Here is a 12,500-nt window from a genome sequence, read left to right as displayed (position 1 = left end):
AGGTTCAATAACAAATGTGCATTCAAGTTGAAAAACTGACAGTTAACTAAAGAAAAAAAAAGGGTGTGCCATGAACTTTGATCACTTTTCACATGATTGATTCTTTTCAGTTCATTCTCACACATTTCTCCAGATGCTTAGTTTCATTTTTTCGGATTCCTTACATCTGCGATTTACTTAATGAGATCTATTTCAGGTTGTCTGCATTGTACACTGTACTTTCTTCTTAAATTTGCAGCTTGACTCTTGGGGGCTTTGGAGTGGATCGTTTTTACTTAGGACATTGGAAAGAGGGCCTTGGAAAGCTCTTCAGCTTTGGAGGCTTAGGGGTGTGGACCCTTGTGGATCTCATTCTTATTCTCATTGGATATGTTGGACCAGAGGACGGCTCACTTTACATATTCTAGGTTATACAACATGGATAAGGAAAATATGGGGGACACTCAGAGAGCCATTTGAGCTCCCAAGGTTGATCTATGCACTGCTTGAAATGTGGTTGTCCACGTGGTACACCTGTATCTTGTCAAGAAAGAGAAATCAGCTTGGAGTTTGGATGAATTTGTATAATAATTATGCTTTAGTTGAGGAAGTTTCAAGTGACTAATGCAAAAGTGAATCCCCTGGTTTTTTTTTAATATCAGTGATCAAACACAACAAGAAGTGAAATCAGGGACTGATCAGTGAATTATTTCCTTGGAATACTGTGATCTGTTACACTGTACATAATGTACATACATACATAATGTAGGTGCTAAAATTAATAATAATCCACTTCGTTACACGCATTTCTTATGGCATTATTAAAATCTATCTGGCAGCAGTAAAACAATTTCCATACTGAGTTTGGCTTTTTCCTGCCTCGTGGGTGTATGCCCCGCCTTTTCAAAACCCTCCCTGGAATTTAAACTCTCTCTTGGTGCTGCAAAGCAGGCTCACCTTCCCATTACCATTTTAAAGGGAGACTATTAAAACAGTGCTGGTCAATGGCAAAAATAAGCTCTTAAACGAGAACATCGTGTCAAATAATGTTCTGATCCCTTACTCACCTACATGTAGCCTGTGTAGCTGGCAGAATATTTACATTTTATTGCCCAGAGACAATAGGGAGTTTAAGAAACCATGACGGCTATGGCAACGAAAACATCACTTCAAAATATAAGTTTGAGCTATTTTAAGTATTTCATGATTATTCCACTTTGTACAATATGGGCGAAGTGTCCCATAAGAGGATTAATACGGACGGATTTGAAGCAAAGAGTGAGACTGAAAGATTCACTGTAGTTTGTCCATGTTGCAGTCAAAACCTTAAATTTGGTCATTTCACATAGTAGTTTTGACGAGTACGGGAGATAATTGTTAAAAAATGTGTGCCGCATGTGCAGCATGATCATTTTGGTTCTTTTAACTAATAATATTACTGCTTTTTGGCGTTGTCGTTGCTGTAGCCGTCATCGTTACCTAAAACTCCCTAATCAAATGCAGAAAATTGCAAAGAACTTAGAATTGACTTAAAGAAGTTTAAATACTCGTTTGTCCCAGCTAGATGGTCAGGATTTATCCGTTGTTCGGTGCGCCAAATACAAGGGCTAACAATTTTGTGTGATCTTAAGTGGAATAACCACATTTAAAGTGATACAGTTAAGAAGGCAACTAAGCGACTATTTTCTCGTAATCCTTCGTAGGGTTGGTGTGTCCAAGAGCAACATGGTCCAATTTTCCTGTACATGTATTAGGCCAGCCTTAGAATATGCCTTGCAAGTTTTTCACCATGTGCTCCCCAAGTACCTTGAGAGGGTACAAAAGCATGCACTTTCAATAGTGAGATGACACTACTGCTATGATGAGAATTTAGCACACTTTAATTTACCTAGTTTATGTAACAGGACACTCAATGCCACAAGCTTTTCAATGCATTTCTTGATCCGTCCCACTGTATGCACTCTCTTTTACCTAGTACATGCGTAGGTTCAACATACTGAACATCAAGTCTGGTCGCTATAACAAATCTTTTTTGCCACAATGTCAACTAGCCCTTCAAGCATCACAGTTTTGATGATTTTTTATTGATCTCTAAACTATTCCGTTTTGAAAATATTTTTATAATTGTAAATTTTTTAAAGTACTATTTGTATTAATGTTTGCTACATATTATGTATACATGCATATATATATTTAAAATGCTTGTAAGCTAAGTACTTCAGCCATTTGGCTGCATATGAGGTATCTATTTATCCATCTATCTATCTACACATGGGAGTAAATGGATGGTTGCTTCGATGTTTTGGCTGTGAGTGAAAATCAAAATTACTAGTCCCCATTCCAGACGCGGCCAAAACCATTGTACTTGCGAGTGTTTAAGTAATCCTGTGATTAACTATCCCACCAGCCACGCAGGTTATTACTCGCCCCAAAACTTAGGTAGCATTGCACACCAGTTTTCATAATATAGCAGTGAACTTTAATAAATGAATCAATGTTATTTTGTACACATGTACTACAGTTATACCTAAATCAAGGTAGCTACTACTACAAAAATACCTTATACACAATCACACATACAATGTCCTGATATCCTGTAGTTAGAGTTTACGAAATGACTCATAGTTACAGACAACAACCTAAAAGGTTTCTAACAATCATGACAAAGTGAAGCTAGACAAAGGAAACAAGGTCTAAATAGACTTTCTCTGATTGCTTGTACTGTTTGAAGAATTAATTTAATTTGACACTATGTTGCCTAAAAGTTCCTCTATATTTTCATCTGTCATGGCAAAAAAACATGAAAATTGCCTTTGGATGGCCATCTTTTGTGTTTATATTAAAACGAACACAACTAAAATCCCATTGCAGTCTGAAAACTTTGCTCATGTCACTTGAGGAACCTTTTTGGCTGGAAATACAATACTGATCCTGGGTTAGAGGACTGCATGACAAGCCAAAATGGGTAATACTAACAACACAGATAACAACACTTAAAACTGATTTTACAGGTACTTGTGCACAAAAAAACATTTGGAAAGAAATGGTTTTTTTTTTATAGAAGCTGTTATGAAGATGGTATCTGATCTTGAAACAAATTGGAATTGTTTTACTTTCCTACAATGTACTTGGAATCATTAAAATAAGTGAGTTGCCCAACTTCTGGTAAATACAATCAAGTTGAAACTTCATTCAGCAGATAACTTTAACATCTGGGAACTGCCATTACGATGAAACTTCACGATTCAACAAACTTATCTGAGGCATTAGAAAACTGTGGAAGGAATGAAAATAATAATGATAGTGATTAATGATAAATGGCTGTGGTCAAAGATGAAACGAAGGTTTCAGTAGACCTTGTTACTGTACAGGAGACTTAGGAAATTAAAGCTACAGTAATACGAGCAACAAAAATGTCCAACTTTTCTCGCAACATTGCTGCGAAGCTAGTCGAAAAGCGATGTTGCAGGTTTTACATCCCACACACAACTTGTCTCTCAACAAAAAAATGTGTTGATTTTGTTGCAGAAAGTAGAACTGACCTCTACTGTCTGCAAAATGCTGCAGAAGCGTGTGACACATTTTTTTGTTGCAAGACAGCTTGTACGTGGGATGTATTTACGCGCAACATCGCTTTTCAACTAGTTTCACAGCAATGTTGCGCGACAAGTTGGATGTTTTTGTTGCTCGTAAATACTGTAGCTTAAGATGGTACTGTACGGTATCACATTTGTACCTGTTAAGGCTTCTTGTGCAAAATACTTGACATCTACATCAGCATCAGCATTCAGTTTATCTAGGACCGGTTTGATCTGTGATTTGATGGTACTGCAAGTAAAAATGCAGTGAATTTAACACGTTAGTTCTGTACGTTCTTTTTCTTATTGCACCAATTTTAAGAGAACATGTTAAGACTTCGTCTGTGGTTCAACTTTCAACAGGAAAATAATTGACTTTGAATTACTTATGTTGACAAGTTGAGTCAAATAATAATTATAATGTATTCTGTAAATGCAAACCCTGAGTTTGGACCACTCTGCTTCCTCAGGAAGCTACGTAGCGTGAGAAAGCAAAATGGTAAGAAGTAAAAGAAAAGGAGTAGTGGTAGTCAGGAGCTGACATAGTAAGATAATGGTTTGACACTGACTAGTTTTTTTTTATGTTTAGTGCAAGACGTTTTGGCTGGTGCTTAAGCCTTCATCAGTTGCAATATAATGATGCAACTGATGAAGGCTTAAGCACCAGCCGAAACGTCTTGCACGAAACATCAAAAAAAAAAAAAAAAAATTGTCAGTGTCAAACCATTATCTTACTAAAAGAAAAGGACCTGGCTTATTTTATTTACAGTGACGGTCCCATTTCAGTCAAAAAGAAAACCACCATAGGACATATACGAAACACAGATAAGCAACTTTAGGAGTTGCAAGCTAAATCCAGGCATGAATGGGATTTGAAAGCATGACCATGTAATTTCTACCAAATGAGCTACCATTACAGCTGGGAGTTGGTCAATATGCCATTTTACAGTTGCTTGCTCAGTGAGCTAGCCTATGAATGGCTGCAAGCCTGCCAGCGACCTTGCATTGATAGAGACCTCACTCCTTTTATCGTGTAAACTGCATTGTTGTGATTCTAATTAGTCTACATTAACATAAGCATTGAGTTTCATCCAGTTGCTACAGCTCCAAAGGGTAATGGTATCAAGACTGGATTGGATAGTCGAATTACTATTTCTTGCTAGCACTTCTGAAAAAGAGACATCGTCAACATACTTCCAAATGCATGATTCAGGTGTAGTGGCGTGCAAATTGATAACCATTAAAAGGAACAAAACTGGACCAAGTTTTGCTCCGTGGGGAACACAGGCTGTTATCGGAAGCCAATCAGAAATTGCATCAGATAGTTTTACACGTTTTTGGCGATTTGCCAGGAAGTTTGTGATCCATGGTATTAGGGATCTGCAAACTCCTAAATCCAAAAGCTTTTCGATTAGTAAATTATAACCAATACTGTCGAAAGCTTAGAGAAATCTAGGAAACAAAGGTGATGATGATGACCAGGGAAATCGTGGGTACGAGAGCCAAGTATGAATCATATCAAGTAAACAATACATTGTGGAGGTTGCCTTCAGGCATCCAAACTGATTTGGGTTGATTTTACCCCTTACATCCTCTATTAACCAGGTGACCACAAAATTCTCAAGGACCTTGGACAGACAAGCAGTCAGTGAAATAGGTCCAGTGTCGACAGAGATGCTGTTAAAACCACCAAAGACAATTGACTTGAAATCAATGTTCCAGGGACAGTGTATTGAAATGTAAGGGCCAGACACAAATTCTTAGTGTGTTTGTGGTCAAAGCCACCAGGCAAGGCCATCTGCTTTGGGAAGTTTAAGAATACAACCCTTCTTATGTAGGTGGCTTTCACACTTACAGTAATTTAAAACAAATGACTCTTCGTAGCTGTTCTGTGAATACAAGTTAATAAACTGACTGTCCAGGCCCCAGTTGTCCAAAGGGTGGGTAGCTCTATCCACTGGATAACTCAATTGGTTTTTCTAGTGTTTATCCGCTGGATAGAGCTATCCATCTTTTGAGCTACATGTAAGTACTTACTTGTCATCCAAGACGGGTGCAATTTTTTGCAAAGTTTTGGCAACATTGAAGCGCACATTTGCCACAGAATCATCAGCTAAGCCAATCACAACTGGAAGCATGAGCTTTACAACACTTTCAGATCCCATGACTTCAGCTAGAACCTACAACAAGATGGGTCAAAGTTAACAAGATCAACATTAAAATAAGGGTGGGGTTTCCAACCCCTTGCCTCCCCTCTCTATTATATATGTTTAACAGCAATCCACTACTTACATTAACTGAGTATAACGTAGTCAGCCGGTGGAGGTAGTTTGGATTTGTTGCCATGGACAGCACCTTGGGGATAACTTGACTCTGAAGAAAGGGGTAAAAACAATATAACAGACATTAACAGATGTTATTTGCTGAATTTTTTTAGTCCCAAGGGACTTTAAAAAGACTTCACAATTTTCTTTAAAAAACATAACTGTACCTGTTTTAAGAATGCATAAAACAAAGGATCTAGACTAATATTTCCCAAGCTCTGCATAAGATATGGTGGTTTTTGAGCAATTGGGAAAAAGACCTGTCTATAATTATATGGCAGTGGTTGCACCCAAATTTTCAAGAAAATTAATTGCCACAGTGATTGTAAAGACAATTGGCACCACCAACACAAAATTTTTAGGGCAGTCGTATTTCACCTCCCAAGGGGGTGGATACGATGCCCTTAAAGATGACGGCCTGGGAGGCTATTGGTACTACTGTTACTCAAATAGATAGCACTTCATAATTTCTGAAAACACAGAATGCATTTTTCTCACCTGGGCCCATTCAGCACCAAATTTTTCCACTAGCTTTTTCAGGTTCTTCGCAGCCGCTTCTCTGATAGCATACACTAAAAAGAACACTCAGTATTAACAGAAAGCCATAAGGGTTTGGTATTAATCAAGAATTTTCATGGCCTCACAAACATGTCCGCAAATCAGACTGCAGCTGCCATTTGGCCCCACTTTCGCTCATTTTCATGAGATTTGATTGTATACAACGTGACATTCTACAGCTTAAAGCTTGCAGGGCTGTGTAAACAAATCAAAATAGACTAATGGCATTGAAAAACCTAACTGGAAGGAGGTATCCAGTGTCTGCTTACAAAGAAGGGCAGAGATGAATATTAATACAACCTAAGACAAGTTCAGCTGTGGATAATAGTGTGATGCATGTAAGTCAGGTGCCAGTTATTCAAAGGGAGGATAAGTTACTATCTGTGCAATCTGTGTTTACAGTATTACTAGGATATTAATTTTTTTGCTCATGCAACCTGTGAACGCACATACTCTAAGCACAGCTAAGAGGAAATTTGTGTATGAAACCTTGGCCATCATTTAATACACAGCACTCTGGATAATACCTGTCCACCAGATAAAGTTACCCAGCCATGAAACAACTGAAGCTACATGCCGGTGTACTATCCATTGGGGCAGACCACCCCCAGTTGTTTATAAAGAGAACACCAGGATGAACATGAAATTTAAAAGTTTTACCATGATCTACCAGCCACGTCATGCAGAGGCTGTTCAGCTTCTCATCAAAGAACTCAACACCCTGCAATCACCCAAACCAAAATGATGTTAGGGAAAAAGCGATACATACAGTGTAAACTGCTGCAAGGGAAGATGGCTCCTTCAGAAGGAGTGTGTGCCAACAAATTCCTTCATTTTTTTTACAGCCATTGATAAATTCAGACGAGTATCAGGGAAGGATACATAGAAATCTAGTGTACTTTGAAAGCAGGGCTGCATTGAAGCCTAAGGGCCTTGGCCACATTGCCACGTCCACTGCACCCATCCCCACCCCCCCTTCAGACAGTAACATGCTCCCATGTCCGGTGAGAGGCCCCACTAGGAGGTCAAAATTAATGCCACTTGTCTGCCTGGTGTCTCTCTTTTCATATGGCCACTTTTGCTTCTGTCACTACCTGTCACAATTATTTCACAGCAGTGGTCAGGCTGTTTCTCATTTCACTTGACTCATTATGCTTTTTTTTAGTTCAGTGTCCATCATTAGAATTCACTCCCGGCAGGGTCTTACATGTACAATCCCTGAAATTCAACAATTAGTCCCAACGTAAAATTAAAAATGCTTTGAAACATGTACTAAAACCTAAGAGCTGCTGGATGTTCTTTTGGAAACAATCTTTTGATATTGGTGATGTACTGAAACTGCATTTGTCGGACTGTGTAAGAATTTAAATAATCAGTTGAGATAATAATCTGAGTTAGATAATCATGACAATGGTGATTTTACCAAAGGGCCAGTTTAAATGTATTACTTAAAACCAAACACATAGCTGAAATCACAATGGGCAATGAACATCAAGACATACCAACTGACTGGCGAGCAATGGCATGTATTCTATGATCGCAAGTCGAACACGCCACTTGGTGTCTCCTGCAAGCTCGAAAATAGCCGGAAGTAAAGACTGCGACAGCTGATTGACACCAATCACTACAGAATAAAGAAAAATGATCAAGCTTGAGGATGTGCCATATAGTGTGCAACTGTTTAAGTTTTGTAAAACAAATTAATGTCACTGTTTTAAAATCTTAGTCATCTCACCTTGATTGACACAATCCAAGTTGGATATAATATTAAGTCGTACCTCAGGAATCTGAAAAGATAAGAACAACCACCAAGCATTCATTTAGGGCATGTTCAATTGACCCAATTCCGGAATAAGAATACGTGGAGTGATGATTTAAAACAGTATGTCTGGCTTTTTGAAGCAACAGAGGATAATAAAGATATGTTTAAAACAGCATTTTAGTCGGTGTTTGACAGTTTTGATGTGAATCTCCGTAAAAAGGAAGGAATTCTAACTTCTATTTCATGGCTTCCTATTCCAGAATACAGTCAATCAAATGCACCCTCAGTACATTTACTTGAAAATGACTATTTGATAGCTCCCACTGACAATAATTCATCATAATCCAGGTTTACAGAGACACAAAATACAAACATGGCCTGAAGGATGAAGAGCCTGGAGCAAAGGTCTCATTCTGTTGTTGATCATTACCACCCCATGTGCACCACCACACTGCAAACAAAGTGCAAGAACTTTACCTCATCTTTTAACATGGTGAGGAATAAAGGAAGAAGGTGTTCAATAGTACTGTAAATGGAAACACAAAAAGCAAACAAAAGTTAATGTGGATCACTGTACCATGTTGCAGACATACATGTACAATGTTTAAGAGTTGTATTACCAACGTTCTGTTTTTGTAGGAAGCATTTACACTGTATGTTTGTTGTTTAAGTCTAATTAAAAAAAAGTATTTTAGCAAGACTGTGCATGAATCAGTAGGAAATTCCCATCGTGCAAAAACAACATTTTATTTGATTGTTAGTCTCCCTGCTTAGTCGGCCAGTTGTGCTCAGCAAAATGCACTTGAAACTTTCACTAAGTACCCCCATTAAAAGGGCAGAACTGATTGCCAACTTGATGTGATGATAAAGATACTCACTTATCATTTCCTAACAAAGGTGAAAGTCCCATTATTACTGATGCTAAAGCAGATTTTACATGTTGGTTGGGATCCATTACCAGGTCCTGCAAAACAGAAAGCAACAAAACTCATTGGCACTCACAAAATAATCTGCAATAAGGAGTGAAATGTTGTAGTGGTGAAAGTTGCCATCATTTAACATGTTTTAATTGAGCTTGATTTCCTGACATGCAGCTATATTAATGAGGACAGTTTTTCAGTGAGTGACTAACCCATTGACTCCCAGGGGTTCCCCATTGACGAGTAAAATCGTTTGGTGTTAGACAGAGTCTGGCCAGTTAAGGACGGTTTGGACGTTGAAGGGTTAAGTTCGATCCTCTCCACAAAAACCACCATTTACAAACAACAGTTCTAATTTGGATTCACTGGATCAAAAGTGACTTTGCAGACAAACAAAAACAATAACAATCATTAAATGATGGAAAAATTATAACATACCTTGACACAAGGAAGTATATTAGTCATTAAGACTTGTTCACGAACGTCTTCAGGTACTTTCTCTGCAAAATCTGGTAAAAGAGACCAAGGAAATTTCACTCAACTTGTAAACTATAATAGCAGTATACATTGCTCAGTTACTCTTATTGCTGGTAACTGAGCCTTTTTGCTGATTGAAAAAATAATGCTAAAACTGGTACTGTGCTGTTGACTTGTTTTGACGTGACGACATTTTTGCAAAACCTTATACTAAAATGACGACAGTATCACATATTTCCTGCCAAAATGACGTTGGTTTGCGCATGCTCACTGTTGTTCTATGAAAAAATCTTGTACTCGTAGACCTTCTCATCCTAGAATCTAAAGCTCTCTATTGTGTTAAATGTATCCAACCAAGTATCTGTTGAATTACATTTGTATTGAAGTGATTGTTGTTGCCTTGCCCACAGCTATTTTCTTACAGGAAATTATAATAATTTTGTTTTAGGCAGACCAAGAAGTACACATGTAATTGTTGTCTTGGAATTCCAGTCAGTAACTCTTTTGTTGTAACTGCCACTGGAGGTGAATTGATCATACTTTGCTACTTACTTTTCAAACAATCCTGGTTTCCTATTCTCAAGACAAGGCTGCTGCCTAATGGTCACCCAATCGCCTTATTTGCAAGCGCGGGCAATCAAATTTCTGAACAAGTAGCCTGAACGACCACCTTACTTGATTCATCCTCACTTTCTTGTAAATTTGATCCCAGCTGGAATGAATTAATTCTGGGCTCCTGAAAAAATGACTCGGGCTACTAACTTTTAATGTTGGAAGCCCAAAGGGCTTCCAGAAAATTTTCTTAGTCAGCAGCCTTGCAAGACATGGTGGGAATGAATCTAGTATCAACTGCAAGAGTGCAATTTAAACCTGGGGCATCTGTGCACATTGTAAACTCATACTGACTGTTTCCAACCCTAACAGGACACTGCAAAGACAACTCAGTTTGAACCTATGTTGACAGCTTGAAAGAAAGTCACCGTAAGAGTAAAGCTGTCATTTAGAGCTTTATTAAAGCTTCCAGGTTCCTTTACTTTGAAGATGATTTCCACTCAGGTTGTCAAAATATCTGTCACGAACAACAGTTACTCTAGATACCCGAGGATCATGCAAATCCCATGATGGTACATATACATGTGTATTACATTGTATAGTCTTCACAAGATCTGACAAATTGTCATGGAAGCTTACCTTTTACTTTTCCTGCAGCTGCTGCTCTAACCTCAGCCTCAACATCCTTTAGTAAACCTTGAAAAGCTGGCACCAGGTCATTTTTGGTGATTTCTGATCCTACTGCATTTTGTAACTAGATAGAACACAATAACAAACTTGAGCGTAAATAAATTCAAAGGTGGTTTGCTTCTCTTCTTGAATGTCTCTGTTGCAAAAACATGTTACGAAACCCTGTGAAGGAAATCTTAATTCACAGTCTACTGAGTAAGGATCTCTTGAAGTAGAGAAAAACCACAGGTCGCCTTACTGCTAAAAAATAAGTTAACTGGCATACAATGTACATGTGGTCAGTCTAGTGGTCTGTGATTATTCAGATTTAACACTAGTATGTAGTGTAGATGTACATGCAAGTTTACAACGATAGACAAGAAGTCTGAAGTGAAAGGGGTACAATTTGATCTGAGAATAAAGTGTAGCTTAAGTGGTCAAGGCTTGCCAATCCAGAGTTTGCAAGTTCAAATTCCTTTCTGGCCACTAGATAAAACTGGAGCTGTTCTGGGTAGTCCCTGTTCAATGCCTTGGCTGCACTTGTGGTCAGCCTCTGCCACATGGGATTCTTAGAAATATGTAATTTATTTGTATCAACTGTTTCATTGGTCCTGAAATGTGTAAGAGGGGAGTGGTCAAGTAAGTCTTCATCATCATTGTGATTATTAATATCAGCAGCCTTTAAATAGTTTGGCCTTTAAATGAAAGTGAGGCCGGGGTTCACCTTATTATGATACAGACCTCCCTGCTTTTTGTATGTTAATGATGTTGTCATGCTAATTAGTAAGGAATTTACAAAAGAAAAGCAGTGAGGTTTCTATCAGAACACAGTCAACTCCAGTCTCACTTTCATTCAAAGGCCAGGTAACTAGGCACACAACTGTAAAATGGTCTATTAAAGTGAACTCTATTACCTCTGTGAATTTATCTGCAACCATGTATCGTACTCTCCAAGACTTGTCCTGTGGACAAGGATCAATGTAAATCAACTCGATGCTGGAACTCTGTTGTTTCATACTTCCAAAAATTGTCAATTTACTGTATCAAATCATTGTTTATTGTTTATTTGTCTTTAATAAAAACGGTCTTTAGGCAGGGCTCGAAATTAACGAAAAAATCCAGTCGCATTTTGCGATAAGATACGAAAATTTAGTCGCAATTTCGCAAATTTTAGTCGCAAAATCGCCGCGCTGCATTGCGTTGTCAGCGGTTTAGCAGAAAAATATGAGCCCGCAGTATTTGTGTGTAAAGAAACTGCTGAAAATGGCGAATGATCGAAGGATTGGAGCTGTGCATGTAACATCGCAACTAAATTACTATACAATTACGCTACCTTCAGAGAAAATTCACAGCGAGAAACAAAATAATTTTGTCATTTATTTATTTATTTGTTTATTTTAGCAAACGTAGCAGCAAAGTGGCAACTGCTAACTCTTTTGTTTCGAAAGAACGAAGGTGAAAACAAGTCGCAAATTTGCGACTTCTCCAGATATTTTAGTCGCAAAGGGAAAAATTTAGTCTCAAATGCGACCGTATTGGTCGCAATTTCGAGCCCTGTTAGGCCATTAAAGTTACCACTGTCCTGATGGGAAAGTACATTTAAAAACATTGAGAAATTAATTATTGATGATAATGAATATAGTTAAATAAAATTTAACATAGTTAACGACTAGGAGCTAGT

General features: G+C 38.0%; 2 protein-coding genes across 2 annotated transcripts in view; one reads left to right on the top strand and one right to left on the bottom strand.

Annotated features, from left to right (window-relative positions):
- LOC137984096 (TM2 domain-containing protein 3-like) overlaps window positions 1-840 on the top strand; it is a 7,892-nt gene extending 7,052 nt beyond the window's left edge. The window contains exon 5 of the mRNA XM_068831305.1: window positions 239-840. Within this exon, the coding sequence (XP_068687406.1) occupies window positions 239-407 (169 nt within the window). The 3' untranslated portion in view covers window positions 408-840. The remainder of the gene's footprint in view (window positions 1-238) is intronic.
- Window positions 841-2,435: 1,595 nt separating this feature from the next.
- LOC137984095 (serine/threonine-protein phosphatase 2A 65 kDa regulatory subunit A alpha isoform-like) overlaps window positions 2,436-12,500 on the bottom strand; it is a 28,756-nt gene continuing 18,691 nt past the window's right edge. Inside the window, exons 10-22 of the mRNA XM_068831304.1 lie at window positions 11,734-11,781; window positions 10,790-10,904; window positions 9,560-9,630; window positions 9,080-9,165; window positions 8,679-8,727; window positions 8,175-8,226; window positions 7,942-8,063; window positions 7,100-7,160; window positions 6,380-6,453; window positions 5,850-5,930; window positions 5,595-5,737; window positions 3,716-3,807; window positions 2,436-3,253 (exon numbers count right to left, since the gene is read on the bottom strand). Of these exons, the coding sequence (XP_068687405.1) occupies window positions 3,246-3,253; window positions 3,716-3,807; window positions 5,595-5,737; window positions 5,850-5,930; window positions 6,380-6,453; window positions 7,100-7,160; window positions 7,942-8,063; window positions 8,175-8,226; window positions 8,679-8,727; window positions 9,080-9,165; window positions 9,560-9,630; window positions 10,790-10,904; window positions 11,734-11,781 (1,002 nt within the window). The 3' untranslated portion in view covers window positions 2,436-3,245. The remainder of the gene's footprint in view (window positions 3,254-3,715; window positions 3,808-5,594; window positions 5,738-5,849; window positions 5,931-6,379; window positions 6,454-7,099; window positions 7,161-7,941; window positions 8,064-8,174; window positions 8,227-8,678; window positions 8,728-9,079; window positions 9,166-9,559; window positions 9,631-10,789; window positions 10,905-11,733; window positions 11,782-12,500) is intronic.

This window comes from Montipora foliosa, chromosome 13, assembly GCF_036669935.1.
Source record: "Montipora foliosa isolate CH-2021 chromosome 13, ASM3666993v2, whole genome shotgun sequence".
Lineage (NCBI taxonomy): Eukaryota > Metazoa > Cnidaria > Anthozoa > Scleractinia > Acroporidae > Montipora > Montipora foliosa.
The sequence above is the reverse complement of the archived record's forward strand: the minus strand, read 5'-3'. Positions and strand labels throughout refer to the sequence as shown.